The 26083-nt window shown below is 31.3% G+C and overlaps 1 protein-coding gene across 5 annotated transcripts in view; it reads left to right on the top strand.

Annotated features, from left to right (window-relative positions):
• LOC139489545 (transmembrane channel-like protein 7) overlaps positions 1 to 25630 on the top strand; it is a 37917-nt gene extending 12287 nt beyond the window's left edge. For 2 of the 5 annotated variants that reach the window (XM_071276066.1, XM_071276067.1), the window contains exons 2-19: positions 5038 to 5141; positions 5985 to 6173; positions 6835 to 7066; positions 7468 to 7567; positions 8208 to 8495; positions 8947 to 9101; positions 9517 to 9667; positions 10252 to 10410; positions 10924 to 11066; positions 11345 to 11420; positions 12059 to 12156; positions 12728 to 12826; positions 13536 to 13611; positions 14125 to 14255; positions 14656 to 14820; positions 15369 to 15447; positions 16041 to 16179; positions 22357 to 25630. In XM_071276066.1, coding sequence (XP_071132167.1) covers positions 5075 to 5141; positions 5985 to 6173; positions 6835 to 7066; positions 7468 to 7567; positions 8208 to 8495; positions 8947 to 9101; positions 9517 to 9667; positions 10252 to 10410; positions 10924 to 11066; positions 11345 to 11420; positions 12059 to 12156; positions 12728 to 12826; positions 13536 to 13611; positions 14125 to 14255; positions 14656 to 14820; positions 15369 to 15447; positions 16041 to 16179; positions 22357 to 22469 — 2460 coding nt within the window. In that variant the 5' untranslated portion in view covers positions 5038 to 5074 and the 3' untranslated portion in view covers positions 22470 to 25630. Of the gene's footprint in view, positions 1 to 3222; positions 3367 to 5037; positions 5142 to 5984; positions 6174 to 6834; positions 7067 to 7467; positions 7568 to 8207; positions 8496 to 8946; positions 9102 to 9516; positions 9668 to 10251; positions 10411 to 10923; positions 11067 to 11344; positions 11421 to 12058; positions 12157 to 12727; positions 12827 to 13535; positions 13612 to 14124; positions 14256 to 14655; positions 14821 to 15368; positions 15448 to 16040; positions 16180 to 17867; positions 17914 to 20805; positions 20836 to 22356 lie in introns of those variants that run through there. The other 3 variants (XM_071276069.1, XM_071276070.1, XM_071276068.1) reach the window with 3 other exon arrangements.
• Positions 25631 to 26083: the final 453 nt, after the last annotated feature.

The raw sequence follows: 26083 nt of genomic DNA, 5'->3' as shown, positions 1-26083 counted from the left end.
ATAGCTGGGGATACACCACAATAGACAAAAGAGGAGAAACCATAGAAGATTGGCAAGATGAACACCATCTTATCCTTGTCAATGATCCAACTGATACACCAACCTTCTATTCTCGCCGCTGGCACACAACAACTACACCAGACCTAGCTTTCTGTACTGACGATATACACCAGAATATCAGTAGAAAGGTATGTGACCAGCTAGGGGGCAGTGACCATCGCCCAGTCATACTATCCATCAGAGGAACAAAAACTACTATTGATGCTCAATTACCAAGATGGAATTACAAGAAGGCAAACTGGGGAAAATTTGAAACAAGAGCAAATGAACTTACAAAGGACATAGTTATTGAAGGAAAGAACATCAACAATGTTGTCAAGATTTTCAATACAAGCATAGTAAGAGCGGCAAAAGAAAGTATACCAAGGGGTGTGAGAAAGGACTACAAGCCATACTGGTCCAATCAAATTCAAGAAACACATGATGCACTCACAAGAGCAAGAGAAGAGGCTGAATCAAACCCCAGCCAGGAGAATAACATCAAACTTCAACAAAGCAAGGCAAAACACCTCAAAACAAAACTTGAATGCCAGAGAAGAGGATGGAGAGAAAAAACATCATCTCTGAACATGGAGAAGGATACAACAAAACTGTGGAACTTGACAAAAGCTCTAAATGATGAGGGAAGTAAAGGCCAAAAGATAACACTAGAAGATGAAGGAAAAACAATCACAGGAAAAGATGCTGCAAATACATTTGCAAAAGGTTATGAAGAAGTAAGCAATACTAACATCCCAACCTCACATAAAAAAGAGATAAGAACCGAAATTAGAGAAAGAAAGGAAACACCAGCACATGATATCATGCAGACTGACATCACAATGTCTGAGATGAAACAATCTATAAGAAAGCTTAAGAAGAAAAAGTCTCCAGGTCCAGATAACATCACAAATGAGATGCTACAACACCTAGGGAACTCATCACTAAATACTTTGCTGGACATATTCAATCTTAGCTGGAGACAAGGGCAAGTCCCACAACGCTGGAAGGACGCAATAATGATGCCAATACTAAAGAAAGGAAAGAACAAGTCAAAAGCCTCAAGTTACCGTCCTATAAGCCTAACAAGCAGCTGTTGTAAATTGTTGGAGCGCATAATAAACAAGCGCATGCACATGTACTTAGAATCAGAGAACATCATTGGAAATGAACAAGCTGGTTTTAGACAATACAAAAGCACAGAAGACCAGACTACACATCTATCCCAGGTGGTAGAAGATGCCTTCCAATCCAAAAAAGTAACGTTGGCTGTCTTTGTAGATCTTCAAAGAGCATTTGATAAGGTATGGAAAGATGGACTCCTTGCAAAAATGCTTAGATATGGCATCAGTGGAAGAATGTACAAATGGACCAAATCTTACTTGTATAATAGAAGAGCAAGAGTGCTGGTAGATGGGCAATGTGGACAGAAAGTACTCTTAAAACAAGGGGTCCCACAAGGAGGAGTATTACCACCAACTCTATTCATACTCTTTATGAACGACCTAGTACCAGAGCTACCAAAAGGGGTACAATCAGCACTTTATGCAGACGATCTTGTTCTCTGGTGCTCAGAAGAGTATGCATCTACAGCTAAATATAGAATACAAACAGCTTTAGATATTATAGTCACATGGGCAAAGCAGTGGTGTGTTACCATCAACAGAGAAAAAACAACAGGAACACTCTTCACACTCTCTCCAAAAACACAATCTGTCAAACTGACTTTGGATGATACCCCACTTAAAATGGAAGACCAACAAACATACCTTGGGGTAACTTTTGACAAAAGAATGACCTGGAAGCAACATATAACATCAGCTGAAGCTAAAGCTAGGAGAAAATTGAACATCATGAGGAAACTTGCAGGAACAAAATGGGGTGCAAATGAAAAAATCTTGAAATCTGTCTACCAAGGAAATGTACGACCACACCTTGAATACGGATCTAGCGCTTGGATGACTGCAGCCAAGTCTCACCATCAGACTTTAGACAAAGTTCAGAATCAGGCACTACGTATCATCACAGGTGCTATGAAATCAACACCAATAAAAAGTATGGAGGATATAACAAACATACCCCCATTAGGAAAGAGAAGGGAGTGCAAAGCCATGATACAGGCCACCAAATATCAGTGTTCACAAGACCACCCAATGAATACCAGACTAAAACAACTCTCATCAGGCAGACTGAAAAGATCCAGCTTTACATTAGAGACAAGAGCATTGCAAAGAAAACACCAGGAAGCCCTACCAAAATATATAGAACCCATAGTTTTCACAATGAATAATACCCCTTGTGAAGAAAAACTTGGAAATGTCACCATCCAGACCTCAGTTCCGCTCATTACCACCAGAGATGAACAGACTAGTAATGTAAAGAAAATACTTACAATGAGTATGCTTGAAGAACAGTATCCTTCAGAAACTTGGGTAAGAGTATATACAGATGGGTCAGCCACAAATGCCACAACAAATGGAGGGGCTGGTATATACATTAAGTACCCCAATGGAGATCAACAATCAGAGGCAATACCAACAGGCCTACATTGTTCAAACTACAAAGCTGAAGAAGAAGCCATTACTCATGCTGCACATTCCATCTTAAACAAAATCGATGATACATCTCAAGTAGTATTCCTGACTGATGCCCTCTCTGTTCTACAAGCTTTGAAGAACTACAAGCTGCCTCAACTCCAACAAGCTTTATACAACATCAAAAGTCTGACAACAGTTATTCAGTGGATCCCTTCACACTGCGGAGTTTGGGGTAATGAACAAGCCGACAGATTGGCAAAGTATGGTGCTGAACAACAACAGGAAGAAAATCCAGTCTGCTTTTCAGAGATGAAGACTATCATAAAATCTCTGTTCAACACTCCACAGCAACAAGATAGTTACCACCAGCTAACAAGATCTGAACAAACCACCATCTTTAGACTGAGGACAGGACACAACAGACTCAACCTACATCTACACAAAGTCATGAAAGTTGTTCCATCTCCTATGTGTCCTTGTGGAGAAGCAGAGCAGGATACAGCACACCTCCTACAGTCATGCAATCTCCATCAGGCATTGAGAGATAAGATATGGCACTCAGTAACATCACTCGAAGAGAAGCTATACGGACCAGTGGATTCCCTACAGAAGACCACCAGATTTGTTGAGGAGACTGGTATTCAAGTGTAAAGGCGAACGATAAGAAGAAAGAAGTGTCCATTATTATTATTGTTATGGATGTTTACAAAATTAACATATTTGGGAATTTATGGAATATATCCTTAGTGTAATATGATTGTGGATAGTTTTATAGTCTTTACTAAAGTGGGTAAGATTATGTAGATCACAATAAAAACATATAATACAAATATAAAGTTTGTTACAATTTTAAGGAGGTTTTTGTATGGTTTATTATGATTCATAAATCAGTTTTGATTTTTTGTTGTTGATCCCACTTTATTACATTTGTACTTGAAAGTTTTATCTGGAACCCTCTCCGACGTGTACCTTAACACATGGAAAACATTGTTTGCAGGAAATTGAACTATGCCCCTCTCTCATTCTAACCATGTTATCAAATTACATTCACCATTTTTGTCGAGCCTGCAACTTTTGTTGCAGAAAGCTCGACATAGGGATAGTGATCCGGCGGCGGCGGCAGCGGTGTTAGCTCACTTCTTAAAAGCTTTATATTTTAGAAGGTGGAAGACCTGGATGCTTCATACTTTGTATATAGATGCTTCATGTTACGAAGTTTCCGTCAGTCACATGTCCAATGTCCTTGACCTCATTTTCATGGTTCAGTGACCACTTGAAAAAAAAGTTCAAATTTTTTGTAATGTTGAATTCTCTCTTATTATAAGTAATAGGATAATTATATTTAATATGTGCGTACCTTGCAAGGTCCTCATGTCTGTCAGACAGTTTTCACTTGACCTCGACCTCATTTCATGGATCAGTGAACAAGGTTAAGTTTTCGTGGTCAAGTCCATATCTCAGATACTATAAGCAATAGGGCTAGTATATTGGGTGTATGGAAGGACTGTAAGGTGTACATGTCCAACTGGCAGGTGTCATCTGACCTTGACCTCATTTTCATGGTTCAGTGGTTATAGTTCAATTTTTGTGTTTTGGTCTATTTTTCTCATACTATATGCAATAGGTCTACTATATTTGTTGTATGGAATGATTGTAAGGTGTACATATCTAGCGGGCAGATGTCATGTGACGTTGACCTCATTTTCATGGTTCAGTGGTCAAAGTTAAGTTTTTGAGTTTCGGTCTTTTTATCTAATACTGTATGCCATAGGTCAACTATATTTGGTGTATGGAAATATTTTATGATCTTTATGTCAGTTGCGCAGGTTTTATTTGACCGTGACCTCATTTTTACGGTTCATTGCACAGTGTTAAGTTTTTGTGTTTTGGTATATTTTTCTTAAACTATAAGTAATGGGTCAACTATATATGTTGTATAGAAGCATTGTTAGCTGTACATGTCTGCCTGGCTTGGTTCATCTGACCTTGACCTCATTTTCAAGGTTCATTGGTCTTTGTTTAGTTATCTTGGTTAATGTTAAGTTTATGTGACAGTTGTAATAAAGCTTAGCTTTATACTTAGGACTATCAACATAATATCAATGATTAGTATAGAAGGCGAGACATTTCAGTGTGTGCACTCTTGTCATGCATATTTGTACAGCTTATTGTAAGAACACATGTACTCATTAATTTAAAGGCTGAACATGATCAAATAAATTGTAAATGATTTGAGATCTTGATCTCCTCTTTTTTATTTCCTTAGTGCATTGTAATTGATATATGTATTGATTAACAGTGTGTTATCACGATGATATATGATTCCGTTCAAATATTTAAAGGGTAATTTTAAGGTATGTAAATCTTCTCTTGTCTTGGAGACACTTTGCTTGAAAATATAACCCTTTATCAAGTTTACAGAATGTATAATGTGTAAATAATAAAGCATATTCTTCCACAGATAAGGCCATGTGATTAAGTTCTGAGTAAAAGACAAAATGTCACGAGACCCACGTGGTGATCCATCCTGGAGAAGGCGAGATGAAGCCGTGGAAATGTCTCAAAGTAAGTAGAATATTTGTATAAACCTCTAACCTTGATATTTCATACTGGATCCAATGTCACAACATATGAAGTTGTTGCATTGTGGGTACCTCTTGATATAGGTACAACGTACATTTAAATGAAACTGTCATGTTACCACTACAACACATTGTAACACTTCTCTATACCCCAAATAACATTGATACCAGTCAGACATAATCTTTTTAGATCTAGAGACATGTACCAGATCATGTCCACTGTTCACTTCCCATTCAACTATTGCATGCCACCCATAAGTGTAAAGAAATCTCTTGCTTTTTTCTTGAATGATATTATGATGATGTCCTATAGTTATTGCATGTGTACTGATGATCCCGCCAGTCAAAGAAAGAGAACATATTTTCCCTTTGATAGCAGATGTTAAATTGAGAATGAAAATGAGGAATTTGTCAAAGAGACAACAACCTGACCAAAGAGCAGATGTTCTATACATATCCTGAATGAATCCAAGTTGAAGATAATGACAAAGGGTACTTATTGTGGTCAGGTGAAAATTGATATAAACTTTAATCTTTTATTTATTTTGAAAATGTCAATCAAAGTATATCTATAGAGCTCAAGAAGGTTATTATTAGAAATAATATTAAAGGTAATGTAAATTTTGTAGTTGTTCCTTGGTAACTTTATTTCTTTTTAATTTTACTTTAGATAAAAGAAACTCGTTTAACAGGTTGTAAGGTTTCAACATTTGATATAAACATTCAGATGTAATGTTAAGAGTATGTTGTAAGAATATATTGTGAATAATGGTATTCTGATGAGAATAATTGTAACTTAATACAAACAATATTATGTCTTCCTCAGTTAACCCAGGATACTTAGATGACAGCATAGGAAGAGATCCTAATCATCAAGTAATAAATATGGATGGGAGAATTCCGTTAGATAGGCGATACTCTGATGAGGGTACTGGGAGTGGGCATAGCTGGGCAAGATATGGATCAGCAAGAGATGCTGCTGAGCTGATTAGTGAATTACCTAGCAGGCAACTTGGTAGGAATTATTTGAATGATTATGACTATAAAATCATTCATTTCAGTTTAGTTTGAACATATTTTATTTGCTGAATTAGAGCAAAATAGATAAGATATATGTAAATCATACTTGTGTGAAGTCTTCTTCATTCATTTCGGTATTTACCCCTCTCTTATTTGTTTATTTTGTGTATTTCATTTTCATAAAAAGCTATTTAAAGGAAAATATCTTTTACATTATTTGAATATTCAAATTAAGATTATCAGCCTCAGGCTCTTAGTCAGTATATGATTATTGATTTGATTTAAAGAAATTTAAGTTCTGTATTATGAAAATTTCTTTATAAAAGGCTGAAGAAGATATTGTGTTGTTAACTGCCAAATTAGATTCAATATTACAGTTGTTCTTAAGTTCTTTAGACTTTTACTGACTATTTGATTAATAAGAAAAAGAGTTTATGTTGTATATTCTTTCTTTAACATGCCCAAGTTATTTGTATATTATGAAAAAAAGAAGATGTGATATGATTGCCAATGGGACAACTCTTTTTGCGACTGATTAACAGTGACTACATTACCAGACCAAACTACAAATGTATGTTTACAATCATGACAAAGGACCTTTTGAATGACTGCAATACATATAATTGTATTTAATTTAAATATTGTTCTTTTTAAAGATCGACTGGTTAGTGACACAGGTAAATCTATCAGGGCAAGGAGGAAGAGTCAAAAGACAGCATTACATGGATCTCTACGTGGATTCCCCCATACCCATAGACCAACAAATGATCTGACCAATTCCATGGCAAGGAATGAAGAACTGATGGATGAATTGGATGGAGATATCAGAACAAACGAGGTCCTCAGGGGAATGTCATCACACCATCTCACAGACAAAAGACAGATTAAGTAAATCTACATTTCTTTATTAGTACTACAAACTGGCCACCACTGTTGTCTGACGGTTGGCCGGTTTTGAGAAAAAGTTTCACGATTCATGATACGTTAAAAGTACAACAAAATTTACCAAAAATATAGTCTAACAAACCACACCAACCACCTAATGCTGGTAAGGTTAAACTTATTTTTGTGTGTACACAACCTACTCCATTGCCTATTTAGAAGATATGTCATGAAAGTCAAATACACAGCAAACAATAAATACCTGGATTAACTTGAACAAAGAAATGAAACAGCACATTATATGGGGAAAATAAAATGAATGAATGCAGATTATTTGAAAAAATGTTTTTGCTTTTACTTGATTATGGTTTAGTAAAAAGATTTGTTTCTTCAATTTCCTTCTCTAGACATGATGTATCAGAAAAGAGAAAAGAAAGAACATTAAGCAGGAAAAAACACCAAGAAAAATTAGGCACATGGAAACATATGAAATACAGAGTTGGCATGGTAGGTTATTACTAATTAGTTTTTACTTTTATGTGTTTGTCCTAAAGAAGTATGCAATTAAGTAATTGTACATGTCTGTTAACAAGATTCAGGGATCTCTCTAAGGAGTTTTGAAGGCATGTCCAGGGGCTTGTCACCCTTGGCCATGGTGATTGGAAAACAAAAGTAAAATCACAAAAATACTGACCTCCGAGGAAAAATAAAAACAGAAAGTCCTTAATCAAATGGCAAAATCAAAATCTCAAACACATAAAACGTATGGATAACAACTGTCATATTCCTGACTTGGTACAGGCGTTTTCTTATGTAGAAAATGGTGGATTTAACCTGGTTTTAAAGCTAGCTTAACCTCACACTTGTATGACAGTCGCATGAAATTCCATGATATTGACAACTATGTGTTAACAAAAAAAACAGATCTGCTATTTTTCTTTTTGTCTAGGCTTCATCTACTTCTACAAATTAAGAAAATTTAAAATCTAGACAACAACAAAATATTTTTATAATGAATCGATCATATCTTACTCCTTTTGAAGGAATTGCTAAGTCATGAAAATATTCTGTCGGATGTCATATCAGATCATATGCTCAATGTTGGATATGTATGTTATGTCAAATTTTGCCTTTTTATTTTTTGTAGACTTGTATACATTTCAAGAACAACCTGAAAGAATTTGGATATTCATTAGAATTATGGAAAAGTTTATTGAAGAAGGTAGAAGGACATTTCGGCACAGGTGTAACATCTTACTTCCTGTTTCTAAAGTGGATCTTTCTCCTGAATATACCTGTGTTCATATTGACCTTTGGATTTGTAGTGTTACCACAGATTTTATTCCGCTACAACCAACCAGTAACTAATAGTACTAATACCAATGTCACATCATATCATGTGTCATTCTCTGGGGAAGAACTTCTAACTGGAGGTGTAAGTGTATAATTACTTCTCTTTTTATTTTCATATTTTATGACAAGGTATTTAAAAAAATATGAAATATACTTTACTAGCTGTATTGAATTCACTGAAGGAATTGTACAGTAATTGAGGCAGATTTTAATGGAATAAAAATCTTGTATAAATTCTAGATCATTAAATACTCAAGGTTTTTGATCTAAGTGCAAATTTTAGGTAAAAAAACCAGATATGCAATGAGATTGTATGTCCCCTCTGCTAGGTGAAGGGGGCAATAAGTTTTACCATTATCAGTATGTACATTCTTAAATTTGTTTAGTTCTCTAACTTAATTTTGCCTCAACCAAATGTTGTCATAAAGCACAAATCAAGTTGGAATCTGCAAGCGAGGGCATCATTTGTGCCCATGAAATTCTCCATTTATTTTTATTCTTTTAAGTAATAAGTAATATACATTTTATTTCAGGGTTGGTTTAATGACACAGAATTATACTATGGATACTACACCGATCTACAAGTAGCAGTGCCTTTAAGTAACAGTATTAAATATGACATGAAGTATGCATACCTGTTTACCTGTGGAGGCTATTATATACTTTGTCTATTTATATTAGCTTTTAGGTAAGTGTAACTTATTTTCTTATCTTGCACACTCTTTCATCTTTGATCGCCCAATTTTATCTGTATGGTAACTCTTCTATTTTTTGTATTCATGTAGTTTGTTGCTGCATAAGGAGGATCTTCATCATTTGGAAAGTATAAAAGTGTTTGGATATGATTGACAGTTTAATGCTTCAAATATAGATAATTATGACTTCAAGAAAGGCAAATAATAGTTATAGTGCACATATTCTTACACACATGACCTAAGCACAGAAAAAAACATCTCTGTGCAGAAAAACACATCTTCTCACAGAAAAACACATCTTTGTGCAGTAAATGAGCACTTTACCATTGTATTTTCATTGCCGTATTAATTGTATAATTTCTGTATGACTATACCATAATTATATTGATTTGATATGCCTTCTTTTAGTATATCTAAATCGTACAAGAAGAATTATGTGGAAGGCAGCAGTACAACAAGCTTTTACAATGTCACACGGGTACTATGTGGCTGGGATTATAACATCACCTCAAAACAAGCCAGTGATCTTAAACATAAGAGTTTTTATAATGAAATGAAGGTATGCCTAAATGAAAACTGTCGCAAGTAAAACCTATATAAGATAATAAGAAGGATACTTGTGTGTGACACAAATATATATATCTTCTTATATCACCGGTCAAAATAAATACCTCAATCAGACTTTGTAATTGTATAAGGAAACATGCTTTCTAGAATAGAGGAATAATTAAATACATTGTAAATCTATAAGATAGATAATTTATTGAAACTCTAGTGATATTTGCTTTCATGGGAGAATTTCAATTAATGAACATGATGAAATTTATTTTTTTTTTGTCTTTTTATATACATGTACAACTATTTTCTATCCACTAAATCAGGATAAATCTGTCTTGTATTGTCAATTCGACTACAAAAACATTCAGTTTCAACCAAATATATAAGCCTTTAAATAAATCAATGTAGTCGGCCAGAGTCGTTCTAAATATCGATAAACAAATTATCATTGGTCATCTCAACTCGATTGCCTAGTCTAACTTTATTCATACCACTCAAGCAAGAAAATCAATCTCGTTGAAATGACCAACAATAAACTATAATTATTGATAAAAAAAAAATTAATGAACTGTTTAATTTTTTTAGGAATATTTAGCTGGAAAAAGGAAAAAGACAAAGGAAAAAGAATTATCCGACAGTTGTAAATGGTTCTTTATTCGAGTTTTGACTAATTTAATAGTGCTTGGTATGATAGGTGGTGCTGGATATCTAATATATTACATCCTGGACAAAAAATTGTCAGAGGTAGGTAATCCTTTGTGTTACAAAAGTAACAAAGTTTTTACAAACCAAAACCAGAATAGAAACTAACACTAACAATAAAATAAGTTCTTCAATTTCAAAATTTAAATCCAGAATAAAGAAATTATAAAAGGCACGTTTATTTGACAGATAGAAAGATTAATCTCGTCATAGATAGCAGGCTAAGGATTTTGCGACTTTTTTCCATATGCTTTGGTATTCTACTCTAAGTTACTTCCCTTGTATAATTTTTACAAGAGAATTTCTATTGTATAAAAGTAATTATAAGGTGTAAAGATTGTGATTTTTTTTTAAAACTAAACAAATTTTTAAAAGAAATTCTGATATGGAAAAACATATTATCATATTCTTAATTTAGAATGTTTTATGGAATTGAATTTATCATAAAGATTGTGACAAGACTAATTTCTGCATTTTTCTTTGAATTGCATTGTATGTTACATTGATTTATCTTATATAAAATGATCATCAATGTTTGTGTTTTTATGTTTCTAGAGTGATGTACATATTATTGGTGAACTGACCATGCCATTGGTAATTTCCTCCATACATTTGGTCTTCCCATTTATCTTTGCCAGAATTGGTTCACTGGAGAATTATGAAAAGCCAAAGCATGAATTATATGTTGGAATGTTTAGGTAACTATAACAATATTAATTAAGATTAAGAGCTTATAACAAAAGTTGTCACATAAGTTTCTTATAGAAATATTATTAGAATAGTTTCAGATGATAAGAACTTAATCATAGATTGATTGATAATTGCTTAATGTCTGTTTATCTTTAATCATGTGTGTAAAGATTTGTAAATCCAGTAAACCTTTATTTAATGCATATTTAATATTTTAACAGAGCTTTAATTTCATTTACAATTCTAATACACAAGTTTCAAAAATAAAAGATATTTGTATTTTCAGAACCATGTTGTTGAAAGGGGCATTACTTGGTATATTGGTATCATACTGGTTCAGAGAACTTCCTGGTGAAGTTAACGTGAGTACACTTCTTAAAGTTATCATATGTTTTCATTCATGGTAGCATTAATTTATTTGTAATGTAATGATTCCCATTATTTTATTACACATGTATATGCATGTATATATATTTATGGACATAATGAAAAAATAGATATTCAGAATAAAACATGTTTGATAGAATTTGAAACAATTCATTGGCCTATTTCTATTTTCTAATTTTGTCTTTTTATGACCAATAATTGATTGCCAACTGCTTTAAAAACTTCCAGTTGCAAATATTTCATGCATGTTCAATACCACTGCAACCAATGAAATAAAGACTCAAACTTGACAATCATTAAGACAGCAAAATATGTAAAATAGTACTCAAAGAATATCCATTTTAAAAATATATACTATTGAACAAATATTCTACAATTAATATCAATATTTCAAGATAAACAATCAGTTCAAAAATACTTTAAAGAATATTTTACAAAATGGGATATGTAAAAAGGAGATTTTGAGTATATGTTGACAAAATGGCTCCCTGAAGAGTCCCTGGTATCTAGACAAGAGGTTAACATGCCCAAAATGCAGTTACATAGAATAAAGAGCCACAAGAAATCTATGTATACACAATTGTTTACCTATAATACTTTTATTTATTTTCAGTGCTGGGAAACTAAAGTTGGCAATGAGTTGTATAGACTTGTATTGATAGATTTTATATTTATACTTGGTGCTACCTTCTTCCTGGAATTTATCCATAAGTAAGTTCATAAATGGATTTAGCAAATTAAAGATAGAATTTTGAGGCTGAATATTCAGAGATATAATCAAAATTCAAAATTATTGAAGTATTCAAGATGGGGGAAACAGGGTTATGAAGAGTTAAAGAGATAGGAAAAAAGACAAAAATGGTGTGAAAGGGTCAGTCGAAAGAAGAAAGAGATAGGTAGATAAGAAGAGGGGTATTCACAAAAAAGAAAAGCAGATGGGTGAAAAAATGGAAAGGAAAGATTTGGAAGAAAGTTGAAGCATACTCTTCCATCCAAACTGTTTGTAGAACTTAATTTATATTGTGTAATTGTTGGGGAAAATATGCTTATGTGATGATTTAGTACATACATTTAGACATTTTGAATGAAAAACAACATTACATATCTTGAAAACTTTAAATGAACTATGTAACATATGAATAAAAAGATGTTGTGACTGTGTTCCTGAATGTTACTAGAAGTGAAACTGCACTGTTTGATATGTACACAACATTTAATACTTAATATATGAATATGTTTTGAAGTGTCTTCTTGCACTAAACTGACTTTATTTATATTTCAGAGTTATGGCAAACTATTGTTGTACAGAGAAATTAAAAGAACCTGAGTTTGATATTGGTAGGAATACACTAGATCTGATATATTCACAAGCATTATGTTGGTAAGTCTTAGAAAATAGAAAAAAAAAAGATTTAAGTAGAAAAAATTCTTAACCATAAAATTAAGTACTTTTGCAAATATACTTGTTATGAAATACCAATACAATTGAGAATGGAACTAGGTAATGTGTCAAAGAGACAACAATTGGACAAGAGAGCAGAAAACAGTCTAAGGCTACCAATGGGTCTTCAACACAACGAGAAAATCCTGCACTCGTAGGTGAGCTTCAGTTGGCCCCTAAACAAAAATGAGTACTAGTTCAGAGAAAACAGACATCTTACTAAACTCTGAAACATATAAAAGAACCAAAATTAAAAAAAAACATACAAGATTAACAAAGGCCAGAGACTCCTGTCTTGATAGTGGAACAAAAATGTGGCGGGGTTAAAAATGTTATGTGAAATCTCAACCCTTTTCCTATGAAATCTATGAAGTCCATAACATATCAGTCAGTCAACGATTTGTAATGACTATCTAATTATCAATTTACTGTACTTTTAAATTTCTTATCTTAACATTAAAATTTAGCATAAAATTCATGATAAGTGTTGACTTACATGTATACGTAAAGTTAATTACATATTTAATGTTTCAAATTTAATTTTATAAATTTGCTGTCTCAAGAAACACAAAATCTAATTAAAATCTCTACAACTAAAGAATTAAAAATGCATATTTTGTTCTTTGATATAGTTTTTTTTTTGTTTCAGGTTTGGTACATTTTATTCACCGCTATTGTCTGTTATGATGATTGTCAAATTGTTCATATTGTTTTATGTCAAAGTTGTAAGTACTTTTAAACATTCAATTTGTTGTAAAAGTCTGTGATATGGACAATTATAATCTTGAAGACTGCATGGAATTTTAATCATTCAATAAATTCCTTCATATCATATGTGGCAGCCAAGAGAAATAACTCAAACTCACATGACGTCATTGAAACCTATCTATTGTGGGTAAAAGGCCATTTTTCGGGTATATGTCTTGAGAAAGCAATCTAAAAAAAAAACAAAAAAATTATCCAGTCATCAAGAGGTCAACATTTGGTGTTCAACGATAGTCATGTGTCTGTACCAATTACCGGTAGTTGTTTAGTATGAAAAGTTGACAGATTGCTATTTTAAACTGATTGTTAATCTGACTTATCTAAAACTATTGACATTTTATGTTCCAAAGCTGAAAGGTTCTTGTCATTGAAAATTAAAAAGATATCTATTGTTAAAGTATTTACAAAAGCTTGAACAGGAACATTTACTTAAAGATAGTACAATGTAATGGATATATATATTGTTTGTTTAGGTTAGTTGCCTACAAAACTGTAGACCATCATCTAAGGCATGGAGGGCTTCCAGAACACATACAATATTTCTGGGATTTTTGTTTTTCTTCTTTTTATTAACAACTGTTGCTGTTGCAGTGAGCATAATTACGTAAGTATACAAAAGTTTATCTCAATAAATACTTTTATCTAAACTGAAAAAGTCATTGATATATATGTACTGAAAAAACACAAGATGAAATACAGGCTTTAGTATGTACATGTTAGATTGGAGATTCTGAAGAGAAGATTTAATCAAGAAAGTTTAAGTATACATTTATGCATTTGAAGCATAAATATTTTCTTTCACAATATCCTTCTCATTGTTACAATGGAAATGATTTTGTACTAAATAATACACCTTTATTAGGCTGTGCAGAGATTCTTTGATCTCAGTATGTTACTTGAAAAGATAAATTTTTTAAGTAATGCCATTTTTTCAAGAGATCCCCACTGAAAATGTCACTATAAATCTGTTAATTTGATAATGTTTTAAGATATTCTTTTTACAGAATTAGACCAAGTGAAGAGTGTGGACCATTTCGAGGCGAGGATAAAGCATATGATGTAGTAACAAACTTGGTAGATAGTTGGAGTGGTGATTACAAAGTGTTACATGAGATTGTTAAAGTTATATCATCACCTGGAGTTATAGCAGGAGTTTTAGTCATACTATGGTATAATATAATTTATGTTTAACAAAATTCTTTTTTTTATGATAAATAAGATCATAATGATTGAGGACATGACTATGATATATACTACAAATTCAGAAATTATTGCAAGGTTTTTATTGATGTGAATAATGCAACTTGGTGATTATTGTAATAATATAATCTCACATTCTGATATCTTATACTTATTCCTGAAATGGCAATAATTATACTTGCATTTTTGTTCATTCTTCAAAAATCCCAATTATAAATGCATGCAATAACTTCAAAATTTACAGTACACAGATGTTTGAAGCCACTACTAACTAAAGAATGTGTTAAGCATGCAGATAGAATAGATCTAGATAAAGGAAACAGATTAAGAAACAATTTTTTTTTGGTTTTTTTATAAAGATGTAAACAGTTAACAACAATATATAAAAAAGATACAAAAATTGTTAATGAAGATGTTAAAATGAACTGTTAGATATATCTTATTTTATGAAATATGCTGAAATAATGTGCAGTCATATTTTCATGATAAAAATATGTATTATATTTATGTATTTCAGTGTTGGTACATACTACATGAGAATTGTTATGGTGGGACATAAAGAAATGGTTACATTACTTAGACATCAACTAACTATGGTGAGTACTTAGACTAAACCTATCCCTTACAATCAATAGTGTGTTTTACATTAGTTCCAGTGGTATATCGTATATGTTAATCAAATTTTCTTAGTCATGTTGAAGTTCTAATACTACAATGTACCACAATAATAGCTATCATCCAGTTTTGGTTTTAAACATATGTAACCCACAAAAATCTAATGGATTTAATTATTTGATCGATGGGTATTAACATTAGTAGATTTTTTATACCACCATGGTCACTGGATGGGGTCCTTAAGTGTTACCTTTGTTCATCCATACTTCTGTACATCCAAAAATTTTTTTTGCCTCAGCCAAATGTTATGAAACTGATACACATAATGATTTGATGCCATAAAACACAGATGAAGTTCAATTTGGGTGGCATCACTTTTCTTTTATTGAGTTATGCCCCTTTATAACATTATATGCAAGTCGAAGCATCATCATTCTTGAGTTGTGCCCCTTTATAACATTATATGCAAGTGGGGGCATCATCATTCTTCATTTATCAGTGAAGCATTCTCATTTTTGTTTCTAAAATTCATGTACAATTGCAATTGTTTATTTTGAGGGTTATGAAATTTCAGGAAGGGAAAGATAAAGCATATTTACTAAGGAAACTACAAAAAGTAAGATCAAAGAAAAAAGAGAAATTGGTCCAGTTGGGACAAGGACCAGGTCGCATACTGTCTGGGACTGCTGGCCTAAGAGAACCTCCAGAACAAGGTATTTTTGTTCATCTACTATATTAAATTCAAGATTTTAACAACACATGCATATTGACTGTCTTAAAATGATGTTGTATAAAAATTTCATATTGGTATTACAATGTACCAGTATGCTGTATAATTTTAACTTTTTTATGGCCCCGCAACAAAGTTGTCGGTGCCATATAGTTTTACCCTTGTCCGTCATTCCAAAATTCTGTCATTCCGTCATTCCGCAACAAACCATTATACAGAGTTTTTTTCTAAACCCCTTCAGATATTGGGCTGATTTTTGGTATGTGTGTTAACCATGATGAGTTACAGATCAAGTTTAAGTTTTGTTCCGCTCCGCTAATTTTTGTTGAAATTACGGGCTTTGGACTTTGATAAATTGTTGAAAATCAAAGTTATACTGACATTTTTTCTAATTGCTTTTAGATATTGGGATGATTTTTGGTATGTGAGTTAACCATGATGAGTTACAGATCAAGTTTAAGTTTTGTTCCGCTTGTCTAATTTTTGCCGAAAATTACGGGCTATGGACTTTGATAAATTGTTGAAAATCACTGTTATAAGGACTTTTTTTCTAAACGCTTTCAGATATTGGGCTGTTTTTTTATATGTGAGTTACTCATGATGAGTTACAGATCAAGTTTAAGTTTCGTTCTGCTTGGATAATTTTTGCTGTAATTTAGGGCTATTGACTTTGATAAATTTTTGAAAATCACAGTTATACAGAGGTTCTTTTCTAAATGCTTTCAGATATTAGGCTGAATTTGGGAATGTGAGCTAACCATGATGAGTTACAGATCAAGTTTCATTTTCATTCCGCTCCACTTATTTTTTCCAAAATTAAGGGTTTACAATTTTGAAAATTGTCGAAAATCAGTTATACAGACTTTTTTTCTATACGCCTCCAGATTTTGAGCTGATTTTTTATAAGTGAGACTACCATCATGTTTGTGTCCACATGTGTTATTGAAATTGCACATTTTTCAACATTTTGAGACAGGGCCATTTGTGTCGCTTTGACACATCTAGTTTTCAATATACATGTATCAATATTAAATATACTTAAGTTCTTCCTAGTTGGTATTGTGCTCTGTATTCACACATTTATAAGTTTAGGAATTCACTTTTTCAAATGCATTTTTAGAAACTTTCACCTTTATAAATACTGATTAATACTAGAAAAATATATTTCTTGTATAAATGAAAAATTGAACACTATCAACAATCAATTCTTCAACTGTATAAAAATGATTCTTTAATTTTCCAACAAGATTTTAATGCAGTTTGTGCATGAATTTTGTTGTTTTTATGGAAATGAAAAGCATTAGCTCACATTTTAATGAATGAACTTTGCACAAGTTAGGATAATGCTAGCACAATCATAAGTGACTTCACCACATCATTAAGGGATTCCATAGATTATTTTCCTTTTAATATTATTGTAAGAGAAAGTACCTAATACGATATGATCTCATAATGTGTTTGATGATACATTACCCAAAATATATGCTTTGAGTTAAAAAAAACAACAGGAAATTTTATAGATTTTTGTGCATTGGATACTCAACGTTTACAATATTCTTTTATCAATACTTAATACTATATATTATATGTGTAGTAACACTGTGATTACTATTTCAATATGTATATACCTTTCTTATATAAATCTTTACTTTTTTCCTTTCTTCTCTCTAGTTTTATCCAAGTCTAAATTCCAGAAATAAGTTAGAATAACAGATTTGTTAGTATACACACCTTATAAAGTATATATGTGTATGTTCTTAATAGGCCACCTGTCAAACCTTTTCCACCACATGTTCTATGTTTCATAGATGTATAACCAGGGGGGGAATCTGGTTTCTAGCTGCTTTCAATAAAAAAGACATCATTAGATAAACTGTAATTTCCCAAATTGTTGCTGGTGCTATTTCTTGACAAGTACGAAAATGGGGTATCATATATTACAACTTCAGAAAATAGGGGATCATATATTACAACTTCACAAAATAGGGGATCATATATTACAACTTCACAAAATGGGGGATCATATATTACAACTGCACAAAATGGGGGATCATATATTACAACTGCACAAAATTGGGGATCAAGTATTACAACTTCACAAAATGGGGGATCATATATTACAACTTCACAAAATGGGGGATCATACATTACAACTTCACAAAATGGGGGATCACACATTACAACTTCACAAAATGGGGGATCATATATTACAACTTCAGAAAATGGGGGATTATATATTACAACTTCAGAAAATGGGGGATCACATATTACAACTTCACAAAATTGGGATCATATATTACAACTTCAGAAAATGGGGAATCATATATTACAACTTCACAAAATGGGGGATCATATATTACAACTTCAGAAAATGGGGGATCATATATTACAACTTCACAAAATGGGGATCACATATTACAACTTCAGAAAATGGGGGATCATATATTACAACTTCAGAAAATGGGAGATCATATATTACAACTTCACAAAATGGGGATCATATATTACAACTTCACAAAATGGGGATCACATATTACAACTTCACAAAATGGGGGATCATATATTACAACTTCAGAAAATGGGGGATCATATATTACAACTTCACAAAATATGGGGGATCATATATTACAACTTCACAAAATGGGGGATCATATATTACAACTTCACAAAATTGGGGATCACATATTACAACTTCAGAAAATGGGGGATCATATATTACAACTTCACAAAATGGGGATCACATATTACAACTTCAGAAAATGGGGGATCATATATTACAACTTCACAAAATGGGGGATCATATATTACAACTTCACAAAATGGGGATCATATATTACAACTTCACAAAATGGGGGATCATATATTACAACTTCAGAAAATGGGGGATCATATATTACAACTTCACAAAATGGGAATCATATATTATAACTTCACAAAATGAGGGATCATATATTACAACTTCACAAAATGGGGGATTATATATTACAACTTCACAAAATGGGGGATTATATATTACAACTTCACAAAATGGGGGATCATATATTACAACTTTACAAAATGGGGGATCATATATTACAACTTCACAAAATGGGGGATCATATATTACAACTTCACAAAATGTTGCATACAAATAAATCTAGCAAAATTAAGATAGTTTTTATTTTTGCAACACTTATTCCGTAACTATTTTTCGCAATAATACACCTACAAACTTTGAATTTAGAATGCTATAAATTCAGAAATTATTGGGAGTGTTTTATTGATGTGTATTATGTGACAGTGTGAGTATAATTTGCAACAATAAGAGATTAAAATTCTGAATTTGCTACACATATCTATTTTGCTGATTTTTCTGAAATCCAATGATGTCTTCTTTATTCAAATAGCTCCTGAAATTGAATGGAAAGAAAATGTGTATAAGTTCGAAGTAATAAACTTAATTTATAGACATTAAAGTATGTGGTTATGAGTAGGTTGACAGGTTATAGATAGATGCTGGCTGTTTGTGGTTGCTTTTATCAGGTAGAAACTAATTTGTTGATATTGCCAGAATTGTATAATAAATATTGTTTCAAAATAACAGTTTTACAGTGCCTGTCTATCTTATGTTATTTTATTTTAGCAAAAAACTGTAATGTTTTAATGTTTGAATTTAAGCTGGATTTTTTTTTACTCTTTAAAAAATGAACCTTTTCCCTTTGATGAAAGGGAAGCTATAAGTTTTGTTTCAGTTAGAATTTGAAATTATATAAATCACTGAGTACCAAAAAGTAGAGATCTACTAATTACATATAATTTGCATGTTGCATGAAATTTATAAAAGATTTTTTAAGCTTTTTGTAAAGTGTGGATGTATTTAATTGCCATAGATATAGGATATAGTTTACTGTGATTGCTAAAATTGTGAAGATTTCAGTAATTTTGCATGAGTTGTTGATGCTAATACCTGATGCATGTACATTATTTTGTCAAAACTAGCCCATATTTAAGTAACAAAAGATTCTACTTTCCAATAAATATCTAAAAGTTTTCAATTTCAATGAATTTGTAAAAATGCTATATTTTTGGGCCAAAAAGGGGTCTTACCACCTACTCCTTTGTCCTAACTACTCTCTGATTCAAGGTGCTAAAAACCCAAGAACAATTTTCACAATTAGAAAGATAGTATTGCAATACTATATATAATGAAATTGGATATAATTAGTAAAAGATCTTGATTTTCCTTGTTTTACACCAACTTATAAGTATAAATTAGATTGGAAAATAATGTATGCACTCTAGCAACAACTTTATATTTGGTGAGATTATGTCAATAGTTATAATAAAACTAACGGTATTCTTAAATTATTTGATTCCTGGCAATTCTCTTTGTTATGGTGAAATTGATGCATACTATGATGTTATTGTGACGTCATAACATCAACAATCTGAAGTAATTATATTAATTTATTTTATGCATTTTATGCATTTTCATACATGACATTGAACTTTGAAATAATTCTCAAAAACTTGATTTTCTTGGGACTAATCTGGACTTTAATCCCCCGTCTCCTATTACAATAAGAGCTTTCAGGTGGACCAATATTTGATCGATATGATTTTATTTCAGTAATGGAGGAAGAAGAAGTTGGTTGTTAGGGTAACATAATAGTAAACATATTGTTTGTTTACCATTTATTTGATGTTATACCGCATGGTTCTTATGAAGCTAATTTGTTATTGTTACAGTTTAAAGAAAATATGCATTACCTTGTATATATTCTTTAATATCCTCAAGTCTATTTTCGTTGACCAGTTTCTAACTTTGAACATCTTCAGAAAATTCCATAACCTAACTCTCTGTTGTGAATATTTCTGACAAACTTCTTTATGTATGATCTTTACAATGCTTTACATAAATACTATTGTATTCTATTTATAAAGCATGACAAAATAAAGAAAACTCTGGTTCACTTGTTTCAAAATATGCATTTAGAGTGCAAGACATTCCTTAAAGACTTTTTAAATTATGAAATATTTTTTTCATTTTTGAGTACCTTAAGGTGGTACCCAACACGTTGACTAAAATTAATTTGGCTCGTTTAATTTTCTTAAAATTTTGACAAAGTATTTACTTTGACCCTTTGACAAAGATATAAAAGTTTCAAAATATTTGAACCAACCGTTTTATCAGAAAAATTACACTGGTTATATAGCAGTTTGATGAACTCTTATTTTGATCATTGAGAAGTTTGATATTCCCTTAACAACACAACATAATCAAAACGTTAAGCTGATTTTACAGAGTTATCTCCCTGTAGTGTTAGGTACTACCTTAACATATCACTTGTTTCCATAATGGTAATTTTTATCTTGTTTGCCTTTGAATCTATTGACTTCAATGGTATCCAGTGTCTTACTGTATATCAATTAAATTCTGCAAAACTCTTCTGTAAAGCAGTTGAAATAATTGACAACAAAATTTATCACAATCAACTTATACAGGACAACTCGAAAATAAATTGTTCGATATTCTCTTAAATGTAAATATAAAAAAAATTCTTGAGGTACCATATTGCCTTGAGTGCTGGAGATCGTGGATTCAAGCCCTTGACTGGGCAATTGAGCCAAAGTCTTTAAAATTGGCATTTGCTGCTTTTGCAAAAAACATTTTAAAAGAGCCATATTAAAGATTGGTTGATCCAGAGTCAGGATAATGTGACTGGTAGGGTGGCGCTTCTTCCTGCAGACTGTTACCTTGTGAATTAGCATGTTAAGAAAAAGTCCCGCTCAATCTGTCATTCTTGTACAAAGTATTTGACCAACTGGAGTTGGCATTTAAATAAATGGATAGTATTCATTTTAACCTTCAAGAGGTATAATTGATTAGATAAATTAAACTTTATAGACTGTAATAAGCTCTGAAAATTGAGATATTTGTTTTGAAATCTGAATATTTTAATAAGTTTGGCCTTACAATATTTTTGATTTTATCATTTTTTGTTCCAGAGTTATTATGAACAAATGTAAATCAAGATCCAAATAACAATGTTTTTTACTAGAAAACAATCTTTTTGATTTTTACTTGAAACTCTCTAATGAAATTTCAGATTAAGTCGGACTGTTTTATCTAATTAAATGTTAGCAGTAAAAATTAATTCTGATTTATGTCTTTTTTCAGGAGGTAAAAGAATTTTCACAAGAAAGTTAGCTGAAACTGCATCTGCCTCCATGGAAAATTTAGCAGCAAATGGAAATGGTACACCTAGAAGTAGACGACATCAGAAAAAATAGTCCCTTTATCAACCCTACACTGAAAGATATGCAGGGTTATTAGAACTTTATCGAGTCCCATAAGCAATATTTATAATAGTGTATTAACTTCTAAATTGATTTAATGATATAGTTCAATAATTAGATTTTATTTAATTGTAATACGTGTACTATTTTAATTGAAATTGATTATAACATGTTGAAAAATTTGTAAGTACTACAGTTGTCTTTTTAAATTACAGTAAATGTGGTAGAGACAATTGTATCATGTTATACACTATAAGTGCGATCATTTTTACTTGGTTACCATTGTTCTTTACACTAGAAAGCTAGATTGCAGCCTGAAACAAAACACATCATAAAATACACTAGGTTTGTGTAACGACCTTAAATACCCTTGAGGGTCTAGCACGGTCCATAAACTTTGCTCTTTTTTTTTTACTTCTTTGGATTGAGGGGGATGGTGAGTAATAAAGTTGGCAAATCACACCAGAATTGGTTAAATTAAGAAGATTCTTGATAAATAAGTGAATAGTTTATTGATATGTTTTGTTGTTGAAGTATTTGCCATATAGAAGTTTTATTAATTTATGAATCAGTGCAGACTCTGACCTCAAACTTTTAACATTCCATGACTACATAAAACCATTCCAAAATTAACTATTTGTTATGAATATTTTGTATTTCTGTACAGATGCTTAATTCAAAGTGCTGTTTGCTCAAATTTGTTATTTATTATAGTATCAGGGAATATGGCATGCATTATTACTTCAATGTACAAAAGTGGCTTAACATTATTCTAAAAAAAAAATCAAAAAACAGTAACTTCACATTTTAAGTTTATTTCAAGGAAGTTCAGCTTTATAATCAATGGTTAAGCTCTCTTTTTTGCATGTTATGAATTTTAAAGAGCATTATTTATGTTACAAAAGCAAAAATCACTTGGTTTAATGTTACTATTTTCTTTTAAAATTGTTAAATCTATAAAGACTATGTATTTATTGTACATGTATATAAATTTGTAGTGAGATATATCTGGGCATTGTTAGGTTTGCCAAATTAATTATCTATGCAATTCTTTTGAGGCATTAGTACTATTTGTCTGATTTTTTTTCCCGTTTATTTCTCAGGCATCCAAATACATATGTTTTAATACATATAGTGTCAAGCTATCAATAGAAATACTAATAGAATAGCAGTAAATAAGAGAAATATAGAAATCCATCTATCTACAAATTATAAAAGTACAAAAGTATTGTATAATTCTTTGTAGCAGTACAATGTATAAGGTTTGGAATTTCACAATTGAATACTTGTTTAGTCATGAAGTAAAAAAATAAAGTGAAATGATAAAAGTCATATACAAAAGACTATACATAGTCTTAATATAATCACCTTTCATTGTCATTTCATAATTGTTCAATCAAAATTTTAGCAATTAATCTAAAAACCTGGGATGAGTTGTCTAATGCAGATAGATTTCCAACAATGAAAAAGTCTTATTTTTCATATCCTGTCTCTTGAAATTTAGAATTTTAATTTTACCTTGCATGAAACAATGCTAGGTGAAAATCTTGCAGAGTCCCTATAAGTTAAAACTCATGTATATCAAACAATTTAATTTGTAAATATTAGCAAATCAAAACTCTTATAACTTAATTTATTGCTTTGAGAAGAATAATGTCAACATTTGAGATTATTTCATTGCTTTTTATAATATGACTTTGCAATAGTCCTTTAAGTATATCAATAAAATAAACTTTCCGACATTGTTTGCCCTGCTTGTTTTGCTGTTTAAAAAACTTGTTGCCATGATAAGATTTATCTGCAGCTACACAATGCATAGAACGGCAAATTTCTCCTGCTCAACCGGAATTCTCTTGAACTTTATGAGTAGAAACTTTGGCCAAATGTTTCGATAAAATTTTTATAACTGATCCATGAATATCAACAAGTATCATAGTTTGTATGTAAAGGTAAGTACTTTTATGGTAAAATGTTATGTACCTGCTGTACATCACTACTACCAAAGAGTTTAGGGCAGGACAGTAGGAGAAAATACATTTAGCAAATCTTTTTAAAAGTTACTAGGCTTTATGGAAGTCTTAATCCACTGCTGAATGTAAGAACACAGATATTGGTTGGGCATTGTTTGGAAATACATTTCCATTCTCAATTTTATTAAGATATTTTTTTTCAGAAATATTAACCACATTCTGTACTGAACTTCTGTTGAATGATAATAAGGGCATTTATGTTGACAAATTTGTGCAATGTTCCCAAAAACTAAGAAACATGCTGTTCTATAATAGGACATTAGGGAAGTTTTAAACAATCATTTACTAAAAATGATGTAATTTAAATGAATAAGGATAATTCAATACATGTGCAATATAGCAGGATGTTATGTGTCTGAAAAATGTGATTCAATAAAATAGATCTAATATTTATCTAATGCACTCTTTATTATGTATGTAATGTTTTAGTGTTCACTTTATGGGAATACATTGTAATGTAGGGAAATAATGTATAAACATTAAATGAAACGGAATTTAGTGGTTTTGTGAATTGTATTTTTATTTTACTCCATTTTCAACATTTAGGAAGAATACAGATTAAATTTATGATTTCTCATTTCATGTTTAAAAATAATTATTTCCAAATTAGACAATAAACAGACATGTCAATTTGAAATTTAATGATATGCAGTTGTTTTTATTAGTTTTAAGAATGAATTGCTAAAAAGAAGATTTTTTCTTCTTCATGATTTTAATTAAACGCTAAATGTACACATATTTATCTAGAATTGTTCAAGAATGTAAAAAATATTATTGATGTCAAATAATATGTATCTCACTGCTGATGTATAAAAATATTTGTGAAAATTTTACCAGTATTATAATATGTCGAGGACAAATGCTTCCGAGCTGCATTATAGTTAGAACTGAATGCAAAACACTATGCAGATATTTTATTTATAGCTTTATTCTATTTGACCCAGGTAATACTGTAGTAGTATAGAAACACCTATAAAGGTAGCAGTGTATATAGAAGTTATTACAATCATAATTATATTTCTTATATCTACATATATATTTTATAAAGATGTCCCATATGCATAATTGTAATTTAACATTTTAACCTTGTTGACAAATATTTGTTTAATAAAATTGGAAACAAAAGTTAATTGAATTGAAGGCCAATTGGATTTCAGATCATGCAGTGTAGCATAGGATTTTGTTAGATACTATCTTTGAACAGTTTTTAAGCCCCCTTGAAAAAGCAGTGATAGTGATACATGTACCAATTTTGTGTAATCAACTCCTAAGTTAGCACTCCACAGTTAGGATTGTTAGTTTCGCATTATGGCCCCTGTGGATTTTTTTTCTAAAACAAATTAACATGGTAAAAGTAGTTGAAAATTAGTAAAAACAAATAATATTGCTACGTAAGTGGTTTTAATGGAAAGATATGACTCCAGTGAAGAGATTGAGCCATGTTTTGTTCAGTAGAAATGTAAATTTCGGGTTCAAATTAGTGTCCGTTCCAGCATTGACTCTGAAATTATATCAGCATTTGTTGACTATTTTGGTAAGGTGTTAATTTAACCAAACATTTGAAAGTTAATTTTGCAA

Source organism: Mytilus edulis, chromosome 9 (genome assembly GCF_963676685.1).
Source record: "Mytilus edulis chromosome 9, xbMytEdul2.2, whole genome shotgun sequence".
Classification (NCBI taxonomy): domain Eukaryota; kingdom Metazoa; phylum Mollusca; class Bivalvia; order Mytilida; family Mytilidae; genus Mytilus; species Mytilus edulis.
Note: the sequence above shows the minus strand (reverse complement) of the source record. Positions and strands in the feature narration are given on the sequence as shown.